At 42.2% G+C, this 19,809-nt stretch overlaps 2 protein-coding genes across 2 annotated transcripts in view; both read left to right on the top strand.

Annotated features, from left to right (window-relative positions):
- LOC132872746 (BOLA class I histocompatibility antigen, alpha chain BL3-7-like) overlaps nt 1-18,155 on the top strand; it is a 223,758-nt gene extending 205,603 nt beyond the window's left edge. Inside the window, exon 9 of the transcript XR_009651482.1 lies at nt 17,461-18,155. The gene's annotated coding sequence lies outside the window, so the exon portion shown is untranslated. The remainder of the gene's footprint in view (nt 1-17,460) is intronic.
- The window catches only part of LOC132872749 (BOLA class I histocompatibility antigen, alpha chain BL3-7-like), a 28,457-nt gene extending 10,302 nt beyond the window's left edge, over nt 1-18,155 (top strand). Inside the window, exons 3-8 of the mRNA XM_060907799.1 lie at nt 6,248-6,523; nt 16,425-16,706; nt 16,790-16,888; nt 17,098-17,124; nt 17,224-17,293; nt 17,427-18,155. Of these exons, the coding sequence (XP_060763782.1) occupies nt 6,248-6,523; nt 16,425-16,706; nt 16,790-16,888; nt 17,098-17,124; nt 17,224-17,258 (719 nt within the window). The 3' untranslated portion in view covers nt 17,259-17,293; nt 17,427-18,155. The remainder of the gene's footprint in view (nt 1-6,247; nt 6,524-16,424; nt 16,707-16,789; nt 16,889-17,097; nt 17,125-17,223; nt 17,294-17,426) is intronic.
- Nucleotides 18,156-19,809: the final 1,654 nt, after the last annotated feature.

The raw sequence follows: 19,809 nt of genomic DNA, 5'->3' as shown, positions 1-19,809 counted from the left end.
TAATTACTAACGCTGGCCGCTAGGCGGCGTGTGTGACTGGTAAATACTAACGCTGGCCGCTAGGCGGCGTGTATGACTGGTAATTACTAACACTGGCCGCTAGGCGGCGTGTATGACTGGTAATTACTAACACTGACCAAGGCGGCGTGTGTGACTGGTAAATACTAATGCTGGTCGCTAGGCGGCGTGTGTGACTGGTAAATACTAACACTGGCCGCTAGGCGGCGTGTATGACTGGTAATTACTAACACTGACCAAGGCGGTGTGTATGACTGGTAATTACTAACTCTGGCCGCTAGGCGGCGTGTGTGACTGGTAATTACTAACGCTGGCCGCTAGGCGGCGTGTGTGACTGGTAAATACTAACGCTGGCCGCTAGGCGGCGTGTGTGACTGGTAAATACTAACGCTGGCCGCTAGGCGGCGTGTGTGACTGGTAATTACTAACGCTGGCCGCTAGGCGGCGTGTGTGACTGGTAATTACTAACGCTGGCCGCTAGGCGGCGTGTGTGACTGGTAATTACTAACGCTGGCCGCTAGGCGGCGTGTGTGACTGGTAAATACTAACGCTGGCCGCTAGGCGGCGTGTGTGACTGGTAAATACTAACGCTGGCCGCTAGGCGGCGTGTGTGACTGGTAAATACTAACGCTGGCCGCTAGGCGGCGTGTGTGACTGGTAATTGGTATGGTGCTCCGCTGGGAGCTCTGCTATAAAATGGGATATCTGTGATAAGGATCAGCGAACCGATAAGACGTTTAATACTGGCCCAGTGAACAGATTGTGTCCTTGTGCTGTGGTTATTATGGGATTTCTGTGGCTGTGCAACACCAACACTACGACTAAACTAAAACTAGTCGGTCCCTCAAATTAAAATGACCCCACTTCTGCACTTGTAAACTAACTAAAATTAAACTGTAATTTGAATAGAAATGGAATGAATCGGGTCGACACCAGGTGCGCGGCGCTGTGATCTACAGAGCTCCAGGAAGATGCAGGTAAAGACGGAGCTCTGTAAAAATCGCAGTATAGAGCTCGATCTCTGATTAAAATGACGCCTCGGCGCTGCTTTGCACCTCATTATGTTTATCTCGGGGTCAGAGAGATTATTTACTCAGTCCATCAAATATTTAGAGAATTTATAGATTCATAAACCTCCCTGAAGGCATTTTTTATTTATTGACTTTTTTTTTTACAGATAAAGATTCCTGGTGTTTTGCGTTGTTTGTTTGTTTTTGATCTAGAAATAAAAAGTCTTCAGTTATAATTTTTCTTCCTTCATATTTAATGAAAATATTCTGAGAGTACCGAATGGTGAACACACTCTTCTGAAAGGATCGTGACCCGAGTGTATCGTTTACACCCCGCTGAGGTCACATGATTCCACCCGACTGCAGTGTTTAACCTTCTTCCTGCTTTAACACCCCTGATGACCTGCTCGCTCCCATCCTGGTGTTCAGCACTAATATAACACACTGAGAGACGATGCTGAGCTCGTTATCTGCTCACTGCGCTCATTAAAATTACACCTTAACCTTTCTGAAAAAAGCAATAGAACATTATTTACATAATTAATGAATTAGTAATGAACAGATTTCTTCTGTACTGTTTTTGCCTTTTTTCTTGTAATCAGTAAATAACTGCAGCGTCGACAGAAACGACTCCTCAAGGCACAGACTTTATTATTATTTTAAAGACCTCACGCTGAGATAAAAGGGGACTAAAGTGAACTCGTCCCCTCTCACTGGGATCGTTTGCACCCTTACTGTGTCCTGGAGTGAGAGTTTATGCAGAAAGATGGCGGTTTTACTGTAAAAGCTGATGATGGAGGGCCGTGTGGAAGCGCACTCAGTTACTGCATCACTGTTTCATTTAAAGCGTCAATGCTGTGGATAAAAGGAGGGAATTCACTGTAGTTTCTTTAGTCATTATCTCCTCATTCACACAGAGTCTCACAAACTGAACAGTCCCACGTGAGATACAGCGCAGTGCGCTCTCAGAACCCTCAGTACGGAGGAAACGTGGCCTGCGGTTCTGTATGAACGTGTGCATGCGCCATGGTGTGGTTTCAAATCAAATCAAATCAAGTTTATTTGTACAGCGCTTTTAACAATAAACATTGTCGCAAAGCAGCTTTACAGAATTTGAACGACTTAAAACATGAGCTAATTTTATCCCTAATCTATCCCCAATGAGCAAGCCTGTGGCGACGGTGGCAAGGAAAAACTCCCTCAGACGACATGAGGAAGAAACCTCGAGAGGAACCAGACTCAAAAGGGAACCCATCCTCATTTGGGCAACAACAGACAGCCTGACTATAATATTAACAGTTTTAACAGGTATAACCCTCAACTGTCCTCATGGGGCCGTCCTTCACAGGAGTGGGGCGATAAAACTCCGACCAGACACAGGGGACCAGGATGGATCAAGCAGGTCCGAGGGGCAGAAGAGGCCAGCATCTCAATCCCAGGATCAACATGTAACTCAGAGGGACAGATTGGGGGGGGGGAGAGAGAGAGAGAGAGAGAGAGAGAAAGAAAACACATTCTTAGGTATGCCCTAAAAGTGACAAGTATTAAATCTGTGTGGTAGGCTCACAGAGACGAGAGTCTTTACATCAGGCATAACACACAATGGCATGTTAATATGGTAAAATATATCATGACCTGCTCTGGCTGGATGCTTGATTGGGTGATGGGAGCACACTCCTCAGCAATGATGAGATGCAGATGGGACCCTTAGGGCTGGCCAAGACAATTCAGTTACATTTCACCGGGTCTGGGACATGCGACAGAATGTCTGACGGCCGATTCCCTGCAGGCTACGATAGCCAGTCGAGGTCCCCACCGTCTCCACCAAAAGATTTCCTCTTGACTCCATGTAACTCAGAGGGACAGATTTGGGGTGGGGGGGAGAGAAAGAAAACACAGGTGGTTAGGTATGCCCAATGTCACCTGAATAAGTAGGAACAGTATACATATTGCACCGAGTACAAGCAGGGACTCCGGCAACTAACTAGGACAGCATAACTAAAAGGAGAGAGCCAGAAGGTAACACAGGCATGAGGGAGCCCCGGGACATAAAGCAGCAGCCACTACACCGTCAACAAACTCGAGTGAGCAAGCGAGTGGGGACTGACAGCATCCATACATCCCAGTTTACCAAAACACTCTGTCTGAGGACCCTCCAGATCTACACCTTTACCTCATAAACACCATTAACAAAAGGCTTGACTAAACAGATATGTTTTCAGCCTAGACTTAAATGCTGAGACTGTGTCTGATTCCCGAACATTACTTGGAAGGCTGTTCCATAACAGTGGGGCTTTGTAAGAAAAGGCTCTGCCCCCTGATGTAGCCTTCACTATACGAGGTACCAGCAGATAGCCTGCACCTTTTGATCTAAGTAGGCGTGGCAGGTCATAGAGGAGCAGAAGTTCACTCAGGTACTGTGGTGCGAGACCATTTAGTGCTTTAAAGGTCAATAGTAGTATTTTATAATCAATACGAAATTTGATTGGGAGCCAATGCAGTGTGGATAAGACAGGCGTGATGTGGTCATATTTTCTAGTTCTAGTAAGGACTCTTGCTGCTGCATTTTGAACTAACTGGAGCTTGTTTATGCACTTATTGGAACATCCAGATAGTAAGGCATTACAATAATCCAACCTGGAGGTAACGAAAGCATGGACTAGTTTTTCTGCATCATGCAATGACATTAAATTTCTTATCTTTGCAATATTTCTGAGATGAAAGAAAGCTATCCGGGTGATGTTATCAATGTGAGTTTCGAATGAAAGACTGGGGTCAATAATCACCCCGAGGTCTTTTACTGCTGCACGTGAAGAAACAGAAAGGCCATCCAGAGTTACTGTGGAATCAGAAAACCTGCTTCTAGCTGTATGTGGTCCTAGCACAAGTACTTCAGTCTTGTCAGAGTTAAGCAGAAGGAAATTAATAAGCATCCAGTGTCTAATGTCCTTAACACATTCCTCAATTCTATTAAGCTGGTGTCTCTCATCAGGTTTTGCAGAGACATACAACTGTGTGTCATCAGCATAACAGTGGAAACTAATACAATGTTTACGAATAATATCGCCCAGAGGTAACATATATAGAGAAAAAAGCAGTGGACCCAAGACAGAACCTTGTGGAACACCAAACTTTACCTCGGTACGTCTAGAAATATCACCATTTATATCAACATACTGATAACGATCAGTTAGATAAGACCTGAGCCAGGAGAGGGCCGTTCCCTTAACTCCCACAACATTTTCTAGTCTATCCAGAAGAATGAAATGATCAATGGTATCAAATGCTGCACTAAGGTCAAGCAACACAAGTAGCGAGATGCAGCCCTGATCAGACGCCAACAGTAGGTCGTTTACTACTTTAACCAGTGCTGTCTCTGTGCTATGATGAGGTCTAAATCCTGACTGATACATTTCATGGATGTTATTCCTATGTAAATATGAGCATAACTGCTGTGCCACAGCTTTTTCAAGGATCTTGGAGATAAAGGGGAGGTTTGATATTGGCTGATAATTGGACAGCTGACAGGGATCAAGGTCAGGTTTTTTAATCAGTGTGTGTTTCATTGTGTTTGTGTTGTTCAGCTTCCTGTAGTTGTGTCTTACTTCCATAACACTATTATAATGAAGATGAAGTTCACAGACAGTTCTGGTGATAATGTTCACAACGCAGTGTGTTACAGGTCGTGTTAGAAAAGCTGGACTCTCACTGTATGGCTGGATGTGAACCGCTGAAGGTCGGGATGTGTACCAGCGAGATGTTCTGTCATGTCTGAGGTGGTCCTCTGGATTCCTGTGTTCCTCAGCAGAGCAGTAGTGACGTACACACACCTCACTCCTTCATCTCGTCTTCACAGGAAACTGCAGGAGGGACAGGAAGCCAGGTGGACTCTCCTCAGACTCCATCTGGACGCAGTGTTCAGTGTTAAACACCAGTTTAATTCCTCACTGGAGTAAATTCGCAGCTTTAGGTCCGTTCACTAACTGCAGCTACTGTTAGCCAGTTTAGCTAATATTAGCATTACATTACAGATGTGATATTTAAGTGGTCATGTAACCAGCATTAGGATAACTGTTATATTTTAATTAAAGCCAGTAACGAGGTTGGCTAGTATGCTAGCTAATGCTAGGCTGTTTTCCAGTTTTATTTCCAGTTCTAACTCGTCACACTGTGTGAGATGATCCCAGTGAGAATTCTGTAACACTGTGTGATAACGTGTTCTTCATGTCCGACACAATGGAGTCATCACGGTCCATAAACTCACTGAACAGAGAGTTCACGTGCTAATTAGCGAGCAACACACCTGGAAGCTTCGAGTCCTCCTGTATGTCTGTCCATGTCATGTCCCTTTTCCTTCTGTCCTGCTGGAAGTGTGAGGAGATGTTCTGGAGACGTTCTGTCTGCTCCTGCAGTTCAACACCCTGCTCTTCTGTTAAACCCCAGACGTTTATTTCCGTTCCACCCTCCACACTGCTGTGTGTGTATCTGTGCTGTGAGTTGTGTGTAATCCTGAGCCGTCCTGCTGTTGGAGGATTTTCTGATTGCCATAGTGACGCTCACTCTCAGGATTTAATCACTATTTCCTGACTCTTCCAGAACTTTCTCTTCCGCTGGATTTCACTGCAGGGCACTGAAGCAGCTGCTGATTATCCTTTATCATGGGAATGAACTACACACACACATATGTGTATGTATGTGTGTGTATATATATATATATATATATATATATATATATATATATATATATATATATATATATATGTCTGAATCAGAGATGAGATTTTTCTTAAAGAGGGAATTTTGTCATTAATCACGTTAATTGGTGTTTGATCAGTTCAGTCCTTAAATCATGGGAGTGTGTGATTTGTTTTTTTTTTCTCTAGTGCAAGAGAACCAATTATTAACCAGCATGTAGGTGCACTTTATTAAATGAAGAACTAAAAACTGAAAATAAAAGTGAACACCATCCACAATAGGATCACACCTGCTTTTAAGAGAAATGGGGAAAGTGTGTGTGTGTGTGTGTGTGTGTGTGAGAGAGACTTGCATACATGTATACGGTGTTTATTTTTACTTTTTTTTAAACAACTAAGCCTTCTATAAGTTATGAAAATGACAAGTAAAATCACTGAAGGTAAATTAAATATATTGGATGCTGAAAACAAAATGAAGAGTAGAATGTAGTGGGATTGTTTAAATAAGTGTGTGTGTGTGTGCAGGAGTTCACACATTACAGAGGATGTACGGCTGTGAGCTGGATGATGACGGCACCACTAGAGGATACTTCCAGGACGGTTATGATGGAGAAGATTTCCTCAGTTTTGATCTGAAAACTCTCACCTACACTGCAGCTAAACCTCAAGCTGTGATCACCAAACACAACTGGGATAATATTCCTGGTGTTACTGTGGGCCGGAAGAAGTACCTGGAGAACACCTGTATCGACTGGTTAAAGAGACACCTGTCTTACGGCAGAGAGACTCTGGAGAGGAAAGGTAAAGTGTGTGATCTGTTACTGTAACAGTACTGTCCTGTGCCTTTCATATTTAAATATCTACATGATGCATAACTTTTATTCTTATACAAATATCTTTTGTGATTAAACTTTTTATTGAAGAAAAGAAGGGGAAAAAACAGGTTATACATGTTGCTCTTGATTTTGTATACATATGTCTTATCATCAAACAGAATAAGAGAAATAAAAAATAAGTAAAGGAAAAAAAAAAGGCTCACATCTTTACAAAAGCACCCTCCCCTCTATCACAGTAATCCTGTACTTGCATGAACTCGTAGGCAGTTTTAGGATTCAGATAGTGAGAAATAATAATGATAACTTGAAAAACAAAAACAAACGAAAATAAAATAGATAAACATAAACAATAGCTGCTGTAATGTAAATTAATTTGTCTGCCCCGTACGCACCTTCCCCTGTCCATGACTTTTCCTACTACCAGTACCTTATAATGGGATGGTAGTACCAGCAATGATGATAACACCAGCAATATAAGTAGTAATAATGAATAAAATAAAGCAAACTTGTGCACACATGTATAACTCTGACTGAGAACAGTGAAATAGCTGGAACAAAAGAAAACAAAGGAAAAAAACCAAACTGAACCAGATGAGTGGAGTCAAACTAGGGGGTTTATCACTTTACCCAGTCTCTTGCCTGTACGTTGCTATATAGTTTATCCAGATTTTCCAGTAATTTTCAAATTTATCTTGTTCACGTCTAAGAATGAGTGTTAGCTTCTCCATAGTAAAAATATCCTGAACCACTTTGATCCAGTCCTCAACTGTAGGAGGATCTTTTGCCAACCATTTCCTTGTGATTGCTTTCTTACTCGCTAATAGTAGAATATCATGCATATATTTGTTTTCAGGCCCCTTCAGTGTCTGGTCTTAATCCCAGACATACTGTAAGGTCTCAAACCCTGGTGGAATCACCATTTTCATGATTTTCTCCATGATCAGTTTCATTTCTTCCCAATATTCTGAAATGACCAAGCAGTCCCAAAACACATGAAAATGTGTTGCCTTAGGGGCTCATTTCACCGAGTACGATCTGGAAAAATCGCGCGCGACTATGATCGCAGCTATGTTTTCCCATAGTCGCGGGCAAAATCCGTGGGACCTAAACACATTATTTTCTGTGCACGCTGTGTGTTCGAGGTTATCTCGTTTGACCTTCGATGCGTACGCTCTACCTGCGTCCTATACGCTCTGTAGACGCTTTACATATGCTCTACCTGCATCCTATACGCTCTGTAGACGCTTTACATACGCTCTACTTGTGTCTATCCACTCGATCTGATGCGATCTTAACACGACCAAGGCTTGTTCTGTTCGACCAATCTGCGACATAGCGTCGATCTCTCGGCGATCTATCCTCTTAAGTGCACGACCTCGGCTGATCAAGGCTCAATCTTGGCCAATCTAGCTACGTACGAGTTGCAACGTACCCTCGATCAATACGATTTAGCCTGCGATATAAACGTTCTAGCCTCGCTCTGTACGCTCAATTCTCGAGCCTTTCTGGACAGATTCTCGCCTGAGCTATGCGCAAATTTGTCACGGTCGCCTGGATTTGCGTGCGACCCACTGCAACCGTATAAAAAGGCCTGGCGATCGGTGGCCGACCATCAGTTTTTGACCAGCCTCCGAAGGGACAACATGGACCCAATTGCTCTGCATCATGCTATGTTATTACAGCACCGTCAGGGGTGAAAGTAATTTTTATTTCTTGCCGGTACTATTATTCTGAGTCCTAGTGCGCGTGCACAGCGCGCGCCGGAAAATACACCTAATTATTTATTATTGTCTACTTATCAAGCATTCACTAGGACTTCTTATCACTCAGTAGTACTAGTATAGTACTTTTTTATCACACTATTACTCTTTCATCCACCTGTATCAGTTTTTGATTATAAATAAATTGCAAACACATCATTTCAACACCACAATCGTTTTAATAACATTTTTTTTTTTAGCTGAACAGTTGAAAACTAACTTTTCATTTTGGACATTGGACACAGAACAGTGTAACAGAACAGAAAAGTGAAAGTTTTTAGGTAAAACACTTAAAATAAATTCCAAAGAGGCTTGAACGTTTGAGAAAGTGCGTGTGTTCTCAGTGCGCGTGCCATGCATTGGTAGCCTAGTTACTCTGCTCGCTCCAACCAGACAGTAATCTAGAATCTTTGCCCCAACTTCCACTCGATTTACGAATTCTGATCAAAGTAATTTTTAAATAGCCTATCATGATATACATTAACAGGTTTCTTTATGTGCCTTTTTATTTGGGAGACTTTGCAACTAACGTCTGTCTGCTAAAACACTTTGATTACCAGCTATTACCACGTTATAGTACAAGATCTGGTTAAGCCATAACCAGCGCGCGTACGGCTTAATTTTTTTTTTTTTTTTAGTTTTTAAATTTTTTTTTCAGAGACGGTATATTTTTCTTTCCGGTACAGCCAAATTTTTTAGTAGTACGCCGGACCAGCCAGGACCGGCTTACTTTCACCCCTGATCACCATGCCCTGCAACTGCAGCAAGACTCTCTGGTTATGCTTAATGTGCCCTATTTATATGACATTCAGTACGCGTAGCTTTAATAGGATTAGGCGAAGGTAGGTCGCAACTTAAGCGATGGTCGATCTTTATTGGTTGAAGAAGGTCGCACCTTAATCCTCTTTAGAATCCAATCGTGCCCATGGGAAGAATAGGGAGTGTACGGGTCTAGGGAAGGTCTGGGACAGGTTGCGCGGCTTGATCGCAAAAGAGTGAAGCTAGATCACACGGATTGAGTGAGTGCCGAGGACGGGCCGAGCAGCACAACCATGCGCGCAATCAGTTCTTGCTTGAGAAGACTGAGCATCGCTCATCCCCGTTCTAGCCTCGATTGTCTCTCAACCAATGCGTCCTTTCCTCGACCTTGTTTGCTCTTTCAATGCTCTCTGTGCGACTTTTAGGTCAAGGCTCAGTTTTTTGACATGTCAAAAAACTGAGCTACGATCTCTTTGTCGGGGAGACCATTCCTTGACCACGTACAACCACAGAAGACCAAGGCGTGACCAACCTTCGGTCAACTGTCAATTGCGTATAACCTGCGGCGACCAAGCCACGCTCTGAGATCGCAGCTCGGTCTTCTGGGAAGATTTCTCGGTGAAATGACCCCCTTACTCTCGCCACAGGATCTCCAGCAAGATGTTTTTCCTCCCTGGGAAATCTTTTGAGCTGGAACTCTTAAAAAAAAAAAAAAACCTAACTATACTCTTCCACCCAAATTCTCTCCAAGACCGAGCAGATGTACTTTTCCATTGTTGTAAAATTATTTTTTCCCACGTCTCCAGCTCCATCACGATGTTACATTCCTTCTCCCATCTCTCCTTTATATATGTAGTATCCTCCCCTTCCAATTCTTGTAATAACTTCTATATCTTTGATGTATTTCCACGGCCAGGGTCTGACCTGTAGCCAAGTAGAAATATCTTCACTATCCCCAAATTAATTTGTCGCATCTCTTCCTTTCTCATTATTTTCTCTAAGTAATGTCTAAGTTGCAAAAATCTATAAAAATCCTGACTGGTTAAATTGAATCAATTTTTAAGATTTTGGAATTGTAGCAGTGTGCCCCCCCTCATAGAGGTCACTGTGTTTTTTGTTAACCCTTTATTGGCCCACTGTTTAAACCTTGCGTCCATTCTGTTTTTGGTAAGAAATCTGAGTCCTATCCTATCCATCTCATGATCCAATATGGTTCTTTGGCCTTGTTTTCACTGACTACCCTGTGCCAAATCTTAAGTGATATTTTTATCCATGGATTTGTGTCTTTTAGGCAAGTAACCAACCCACTGTCCCCTATAATTGCTTGTAACGGAATATCACTGGATAGCTGACATTCTATCCCTTTCCACTTGGCTTTATAGGAAGGATTACAAATGTTAACCAAAATTTTTATCTGCACCGCTTGGTAATAATTTTTAATATTCGGGAGGGAGAGGCCTCCTTTGTCTTTTGTTAGTTGAAGAGTCTTGTAGCGGATTCTTGGCCTCTTTCCCTGCCAAATGAATCGTGATATTAATTTGTCTAATTCTTGAAATGTTCCCTTTGGAAGTTCTGTCGGTATATTTTGGAACAGATATAACCGTCTGGGTAACGCATTCAGTTTTATTGCTTCCACCCTCTGTCCTAATCCTAAAAAGGGCACTAGATTCCATCTCGTAAAATCAGATTTAATTTTGGAAAGTAGGGGGTCCTAGTTCCCTGATATAATCCTGTTCAGGTCTTTTGGAATATTCACACCTAAGTATTTAATTGATTTTGATTCCCAACTCACTTTAAATTCCTCTCTAATCAATTGGCTAGGAGAATAATTAAATGTCAGGATTTGGGATTTGTGGGTGTTTAGTTTGTAGCCTGATAATAGACCGTATTCCCTCAGGGTTGCGAGCAATTCTGGAAGGGAAGTGGATGGATGTCCCAAGTATATCAAGAAATCATCTGCGAACAGGACAATTTTATGTTCTTCTTGTGACACCATGATCCCCTTTATCTTCTCATTCTGTTTTATCCACTGACTCAGGGGCTCTATAAAGATGGCGAATAAGAGCGGAGAGACAGGACAGCCCTGTCGGCATCCCCTTTCCAAATCAAAATTATTTGATGATCCTCCATTAATGCGAATTTTGGCTGTTGGTTTATAGTGTAAAGCTCGTATTGTCCTAAGGAAATCATCGTGGAACTGGACTTTCTCTAGTATCTTGTATAAGGGAGACCAATCAACAGAGTCGAATGCCTTCTCTGCATCTAACCCTAACAAGACAGCCTCTAAAATTGTTATTGTTTAAATGGTTAATTACATGCAATGTCCTCCTAATGTTGTCCTGTGTTTGCCTCTGTCTAATGAAACCTCTTTGATCCAACTGTCAAGTGTATGTGAGCATCATGGGTTTCCCACACTTGAAAGGGAAGGACTCGGACACAGGATTCCACTCGTCTTGTATTTTATTGGTTTTCAGTGGAGCTGACGTTATAGTAGAATTGTGGTAGTAGTAAAATATAGTAGTTTTTCCAGAAGAAAAGGTGGAAGTAGAATCAGAAGTAGGAGCTGAAGCTAGAAGGTGAAAAACCTTTAAACATACAAACATAAAATAAACGTATGAATAAATGCTTGTTTTTCTATAACAAAGCCCAAGTTAATTAGGCAACAATATATAAATATTTATGTATAAGGTAAGTTAAGTATGTTTTAACCATTTTTAATCGTTCAGGCAATATGTTACCGAACAAACATAAATGAACAAAACCAGTTCTAAACTAAGAATTATTTACTTCTAACCATTAGCCCTTTAACAGGCAGTTTGTGCACTTTAACTGAAGATATTTTACTGCACGCCACTGAGAAAGAAAACTGATGAAATTAAACTAATGTAATGAAACGAAGGACACGTTAGCAACTACCAGCAAGCTATAAGAAACAAACATTTCTCATGCCCACGGATTACTGCGAGCGCAGCGTTTGCATATAAAAAAGTTCAGTGGGTTTACCGGTAGCCTTTTTCGTCCTTTTTTCCCCTATGTGCTGTAAAGTTTGTTAGTAGCGAATTCTCTTTGCAACTGCTGCGCTGCTGCTTCGTTACAAACTGAATGTCAATTCTGCCTATCGTTCTAGAACGACTGCTGCCCTGCTAACTAGCATTGTGATTGGTTGCCTGTTCAGCGCAGCGTGCTGTCAAGCCGTGCGCTGGCAGCGTAGCACTGCGATTCAGCGTAGCAGGGAGTGGCGGAGGCAGCTGTCAATCATGTGAGCCTGCGTTCAGACACTCCTTGCGGCAGGTCGCCGCGACACCAACTGTATAATATCTGGGAGTATTGTTTCTAAACGTTTTGCTAGAATTGATGTGAAGAGTTTATAATTCTGATTCAACAGACTAATTGGGCAGTAATTGGAGCAATCTGTCCTATCTTTCCCCTCCTTTGGTATAACAGTTATGATCATTTCTCTCCAAGATGGAGGGATCTCTCCTTTCTTAAGGACCCAATTGAATGTTCTCAGTAACAATGGCGATAGAGAATCACTAAAAGTCTTCTACCACTCCGCTGTAAATCCATCGGAACCTGGAGACTTATCAGGCTTGAGTCTAGAGATTGCCTTTTGCAGTTCCCCTATAGTCACATTGGCCAATAGGACTTTATTCTGGTCTTCTGTAATTGTTGGGAGGTTAAGTGATGCAAGCAGAGATTCAGGTGATTTGTCCCCCTTATGGGCCATCCGGGCATACAGGCTTTTGTAGTATCTTTCAAAACAACTATGAATGTCCTGAAAGTCATATTTCATTTGTTTAGTTATTGGGTCTTTAATTTTATGTACTACTCTCTCTGCTTGTTTTCTTAATCTGTATGCCAAGATTTTAGCTGATTTACTACCTACTTCATAATAACTTTGTTTCAGAAAGGTTAGTTTCTTCTGAATGTCTGCCTCATAGATTTATTTTCTCTGATTTTTAATTCCCCTAATTTTCTGAGTAATGTCCAACTGGGTATCTTTTTTTTTTTTCTTCTAATTTTCCTAACTCTTTTTTTTTTTCAAGTTTATCCATTTTTTCCTGCCTGAGCCTCTTTTGTAATGCCAATTTCGCAATGATTTTCCCTCTCAAAACAGCCTTGCCTGCATCCCATACCATAAGTGGGGACACTTCCCCATTATCGTTTTCTGACAGGTATAACTGAATTTCCTCTTGAAGTTCCTCCTTTATTTTGCCCTCAAGTGCATTTAAGTTAAGCCTCCAGGAGAAAGTATTTTTGCTATTTTTTAGATTTAAATCTAGCTAAACCGGACTGTGGTCCGACAAGTCCATTATTCCAATTTTGCATGACCTTACCAAACCAATATCTTTACTGTACATAAAAAAAAATCAATCCTTGAGTAAGTTTTGTGTGGTGAGGAATAAAAAGTATAGTCTCTAGTTGTAGGATTGAACTCCCTCCATACATCACAAATACCCATCTCTCTCATCATCCTTCTCACCTTTTTGCCTACTGCGTTATTCTGAGTCTGGGTTAATCTTGACACATCCCACTTTGGATTCAGTCTCAGATTAAAGTCACCACCACAAATCACCATTCCCTGGGCTTTTGTAATCATTAGATCAAAAAGGTGTCACGTCGCACCTGGAGGTGCATATACATTTAAGAGAGTGACTTCTGATCCTTCTACTTTTCCTACAACCATATTGTACCTTCCTTCCTTGTCTGTGATTTCTGTTATCTTTTCAAAAATGACCCTTGTTGATCTCAGTGTTGCCACCCCCCTTCTGTGTCCCGTTTTATAGGACGCTGAGTAAACCTGATTAATGCCCTGCCTTTTAAGTTTAGCATGCTCGGAGTCAGTTAAGTGGGTCTCTTGCAGAAATATTACATCTACCTTGTCTTTTTTCATTTTGCCCAGAATTTTACTTCTTTTTACCGGGTTAAGTATACCCTTCACATTATAAGAAGCCAACCTAAGTGGAACTTTATAGCTTTCCATTGTAGATCCAAGTACTGCCTTTAATCCTAATGCCCCCCCTCCACTCAAAATCTGTAAAAACATAAACACAATAAAGAACAGGAATAGAACAGTCCCATGAAAACATGAACTTGGTACATTTTACCAATGTCTCAGGTTGAACTTACTGTTTTGAGGTCTTGTTTGTAACCCTGAAGGACCCGAGATCTTTTGCCGGCTCGGAGGGAAAGCCTCTATACATCCTTAGGTGTGGAGGGCCTTCCTTAAAGTTTTCAAAGTGCTCCATGCTTTTAGCTTAGTCAGACCTTCCCCGATCAGACAAATTATATTATTAATGTCATTAACGTAGCCCAAACGCCTTCCGTAGTGGTGGTTTATTAATAGTTTGTTCCACAGTCATTACTATTATGCCTCCTTACCGTGGAGAATCCGCACCAAGACAAAACAAGTTCACTGGTCAGCCCGTCTGAAAACGTCCAGTCTCCTTTTGAAATCATCCCGCTGCGCCTCTGGCTGCTGCTGTCCTCCTCTCGGGGACCGGATTTTGTGCCACATCAGATTCTTAATTCTGTCAGCCCAGCTCGTCGGTGGTTTGTATACCGTCACGGACAGACCTCTCTTCACCATGTCCTTGGTAGCCTCCTCTGCCGAGTTGTAGAGGCATGTCTCTCCCTCGTAAAACTCGTAAAATGTTATCATCTATGTGGAGTTGTTCTCCGACCCTTCCTCTATGCTGTGTATTCTTATATTCTCCCGTCTTGTTCTTCCCTTTTGATCCGTTAGCTTATCTTCCAGTTTAGCCTGTAGCTTTAGTAGTTCCCTTGTAGCCTCCTCCAGCCCCTGCACTCTTTCCTCTGTCTCTGAAATTTGCATTTCAGCCTCGTCGACTCTACTGTTATGCCGCTTTTCCACTACAAACGCGGCTGAGCCGTGCCGTGCCGAGTCGAGCTGAGTCGGGCTGAGCGGGGCTGTTGGAGTTGCATTTCGACTACAACCGCGCTGAACCGTGCTGGCTGGAAGTGGGTGGACACATTGGGTGGAGTTAGCGAAAGTGGGTGGACGTCATGTGATGTCGTTAAGCAGCGCAAACAGTGACATCAGTGACAGTGGCGGAACAAGTCAGAGCCGGGCCGGGGGCGGGGCAAATGACCGGGCCCTTTATTAAAGCTTATCATAACATCATTTTAGGCTACAAAATGTCCGCAACTGCGGTGTTTACCAATTTCAACACTACCGGGTGCAACTATGTTATTTAGTACATCAAGTCCTTCAAACGAACATGTAACTCAGAAACAAAAAACATTAGGATACTGTACATGGCTCATAATAAAACATCAATAGCCTATACTGCGCGCATTATTTGAAGGGCATACAACGAGCCTTGCGCTCCGCGAACTCGTCCACGATGCTCTGTATGTCACTGATTCAGTGAGCTTTTAAGCGGTAGTCTCACGACCCGAATAGTAAACAATAAACATGGAGGACATGGAGTCGTTAGTGTTGCTGGTCTTGGTGCTGTGGCTTGTTGTCACCGACAACGCGGACAGATACTGGCAAGAGCGTATAGATGAGGCGAGGCGCATAAGGCTTCAGAAATTCTCGTAATTCATAATTATTCTCCTTCCGGGTTTGCGGTGTTTACAGATCCCAGCGCGCTCGCGGGGCGTGTGTGGGCATGTGAGGACACTCCTCCTCACCAATCAGCGCGCAGGGGAGTGTCTGCTCACGCCCCCAGCCTCACTCGGCTCGCTTTGGCTCGCTTCAGCCCCACTCCAAAACGGTGCGAGTTTTAGGGGCTAAGCAGGGCTGAAACGAGCTGAGTCGTGCTGGTTTTTGGTAGTCGAAACGCGAGCCGTGTCGGGCTGAAGTGAGCTGAAGCGAGCTGAAGTGAGCTGAAAAAGGGTAGTGGAAAAGGGCCATTAGTTACCTTAATGTCCTCTCGTATTTCTCGGAGAGTGTCTGCATTTTCCTGCCGCAACTCTCTTAGTTCTTGCAGTATCATTTGCAGGCTAGCCATGTCCGCATTCACCTGTAGCTCCCCCGTGTCAGGATGGCTAGCTGTGTCGTCTTCGACCGACTCTTCCTCAGTGGATTGAGTCCTTTCCTTCGCCTGTGGTGTTTTTTTGTTTGTTTTTTTTGGTTTGGGCATATTGTAAATGCCTCTTTAACTTCTTCTGCTAATGCTTAACAATCGTTCGAATAAATATGGCGTGTTTCTTGATGATGGGGAGCTCAGATATTATGCTGCCTACCTCATGGCTGCTCAACCGGAAGTCCCAGATATTTCTATCTTATTGATGTTATTGCAACACAAGCAAGTAAAAACACTTTCTCTCATATTGCTTATAAATGAATTTCATATTTGTGTCTGTGTGTCTCTGCAGTTCGTCCCGAGGCATCAGTGTTCCACAAACACTCTCCTTCTCCAGAGGTGGTGTGTCACGCTACAGGTTTCTTCCCCAAAGCAGTGACAATCACCTGGCAGAAGGACGGAGAGGACCTGACTGAGGACGTGAAGCTCACAGAGACGTTACCCAACCAGGATGGAAGCTTCCAGAAGAGGAGCATTCTGAAAGTCCCAGCTGAGGAGCTGCAGAAACACAAATACACCTGCGTGATTCAGCACAGCAGCTTGGAGATGGAGTTAGAGCGAGAAGTACCGAAAGGTCCGAATAAAACTCCAGATTTACAGAGTGAAAGCTGATTTACTGCTGCAGCAGAGAATAAAGACTCTGTGTTCATTTATCAGATGGAGGGCAGATTGGAGTCATCATTGGTGTCGTCGTGGCCGTCGTCGCTCTCGTCGCTGTTGTCGCTGGTGTTGTCTTCATGAAGAAGAGGAACTCTGGTGAGAGGAGGAAGGAGGCAGATGTGAAGTTTTCAGAGAACAGATTTACACTTTCTCATTCTGAGAGGATTTGATGAATATTTTGCATATTTTTAATCTTCATTAATAAATTAGACGAGACAATAAACTGATATGAACTCATTATCTCATGAAGCCAAACACAGCACTGAGATTTTATAATAACTGTCTGTCCATCATCTGTGTTTCAGGATTCAAACCTGTTCCCCCCAAACCCTGTAAGTGAACCTTTATGATCCATAAATGATGTTTAAAACCACTACATTATTTATTAGCAGTATTTAGTTCACTTTGTGACGGATTTGAATGTTTTACAGCCTCTGAAGGAGATTCTTCCTCCAACAACTCTTAAACTGTGTCTGTGTGTCTTCCTGCTGGAGTGAGAGAGTAAGACATGATGATGTTTACAGTGTAATATGGAATAAAAATTTGTGTGGAGTGAAAATCCAGCAGAAAAGCCTGAGCTCACATTAAATCTCAGATCAGAGCTGATCCTGTTTCTGTCTGTGTGTTTTTCTAGGAGAGAGGAGGAGATGGAGATGAGGAACACACACACACACACACACACACACGTTACTCCAGTGGGTAATCTGCTCACAAACACAAGAACCAGGACTTGTATATAGGATGTTAATGTTATAATTTTCTCTTTGTATTTCGATGGACGGCTTTTTATTGTGAATCTGTTATTGCTGTAAAATGGGATTATTAGATTGTTCGGGTTTTTTCGGTGTAAATTCTCATAATTTGTGTTTGGGTTAGATGTGAGTGTGTATGAGCTTCTTTCCTCTGTTCATTTATCCCCTGATTTACTGCAGAATTTAATCCCGTCATAACGTCAGGACACGACAGGTTTGATTTCCGTCTTTGACCTTTTAATCCAGTGCGATTTTCCTCAGCAGCTGTTTGTGGAGCTGATTTGTGCGTCTCAGACAGGAAGTGTGTGAAGCTTCAGATGTGATGCGTGTTGAACAGATTTGACTAAAGTGTAAAAGATGAGGAGTGACGCAGCAGAAGCAGGAGTTCATGCTGGATGATCAGCGCTCAAAGCTTTTATTTTCTCCACAAGTGGAAAACACAAAGCAGCTAAATGACATGGCACTGATTCCATTATTGATTATTTAACTCCATTTAAAGCAAAAAACAATCCGTTCAACACGCTGACGCATCTGTACGACCCACATCTCTCCCACAATCCCTCTGTTCTGTCTGTGGAACTCTGAGTGAATAATAAAGTGTATTTTCTTCACTCTGAGCGCTGAGTTTTACTTATAACTCTCTTCTTTTAAAGCCCGTGATCTCAGTGTCCGTTCTGTATTTACTCTCGTCATCTCCACACATCAGACTGCTGGAGAAATTTAGCCTCTAATTCCGCCACATTCAGTGGTTTGTGTTTCTTTCCTGTTTAAATGTGTTTAGTCTGAGATGCAAATTAACAGGCAAAAGACAAAACCGAAATAATATGAAGCTCCTCCTCTTACAGCAGCGAGATAAAAGAATCCTAAAGAAATGGTTGTGTATGACGTAGGTTACTTTGTGGGTGTGGTTTCTCACCTAAACAGGTGTAAAGGTCTCACCGTGTTCACGGGGAGGAGGGAAGTTTTCAGGCTCAAATCAATGATTAGATTTCTTCTAATTGTTCTGTGCAGCTTTTGGATGTAAGAATGAGCACCGACTTCACACCAGAGAACAGTCCTGATCCCCAGCTCCTAATGTACAGGGTGCTACAGGGGGATTTAATGAGGGACTAAACTCAAACACGAGAACCACGACTACATAGAGGATGTTAATGTTCTCAAGTGAAAAGTAACACAAAATAAAAGAAGTAAAACTGTGTAAAATTAACACAAACGTAAGTGGCATCACAAATAAATCGTATTTAAAAAAAAAAAGTTGGAAAGGGTTTCCCCCTCAATTCCTTGTTTTTGTTTGCATCATCTAAATACAATTGCAGGTTCTTTAAATGTACTTTTTATATAATTGATAAAGTCCAACATTAAAAAGTCCAGATGTATTGTTTTCAAGATTTTTTTTTTAATCTCAACAAAGCAAATTCACAACTAATAACACAAGATTTGTAGATAAACAGTCTTGTTATTTTCCAAGAGTAAATAAATTTAACTTATGTTTTCAGAAACCAAAGATTTAGAATTCCACTGAAGAACATATTCAGTCTGTTTGTTTCAGACAATTTAAAAAGAAACTCAAAGAGGAACTTCTTAAAGCATATTAAAATCATTTATTGTGCCCTCTTTGGCTTGCTCTTGGAATAATCCATCCGTTTCCTGTGTTTTCAGGATTTGGTATTTATTCTCTGATATTATTTGTGTATTATTGTGTGTATTGTGGGTGTTGTACTCCTTCGACCTGCCAATTACTGAATATGATTTTTTTCCCTCCTCATACCCTGACTCTCTGACTCTTAGCTTTTTAGTTCAATGTTGTATTTATATTGGAGGGATGCAGTAAAACAGTGTGATCTTTGGGGGATGAGGGTGGGGGTCCTATTTAACTCATTATAACTGAAATATAGTTGTTAGACTTCTCCTCACTTCATCCTGTGTGTTGCGCTGTTGTAGTCCGATGTTGGAGATGGGCGAGTCCTTTTCGAGCTCTCACCTGTGTAAATGAAATAATTCTCCATTCCAGCTTTTCTCCCCTCACTGGCTGTGTCTCATTACACTCATCCTCACTTCAGTAGAAGGTCTGCTGGCTCAGATGTTTGAGGTGTTTAAGAAGCAGTTTTGCTCTCCCCTCCCAGTCCACACTGTGATTCAGGTGTAGTTTTACCTGCTGGAAACCAGTCACAGTGACAGGAACATCACTATACTGCAGTTAGTTCTGGCCCACTCTCTGACTGGAGAAGTTCTGTTGAAGAGTGTTGATATTCAGGAGAACAGCAC

Source organism: Neoarius graeffei, chromosome 24 (assembly GCF_027579695.1).
Source record: "Neoarius graeffei isolate fNeoGra1 chromosome 24, fNeoGra1.pri, whole genome shotgun sequence".
In the NCBI taxonomy this organism is placed as follows: Eukaryota; Metazoa; Chordata; class Actinopteri; order Siluriformes; family Ariidae; genus Neoarius; species Neoarius graeffei.
Note: the sequence above shows the minus strand (reverse complement) of the source record. Positions and strands in the feature narration are given on the sequence as shown.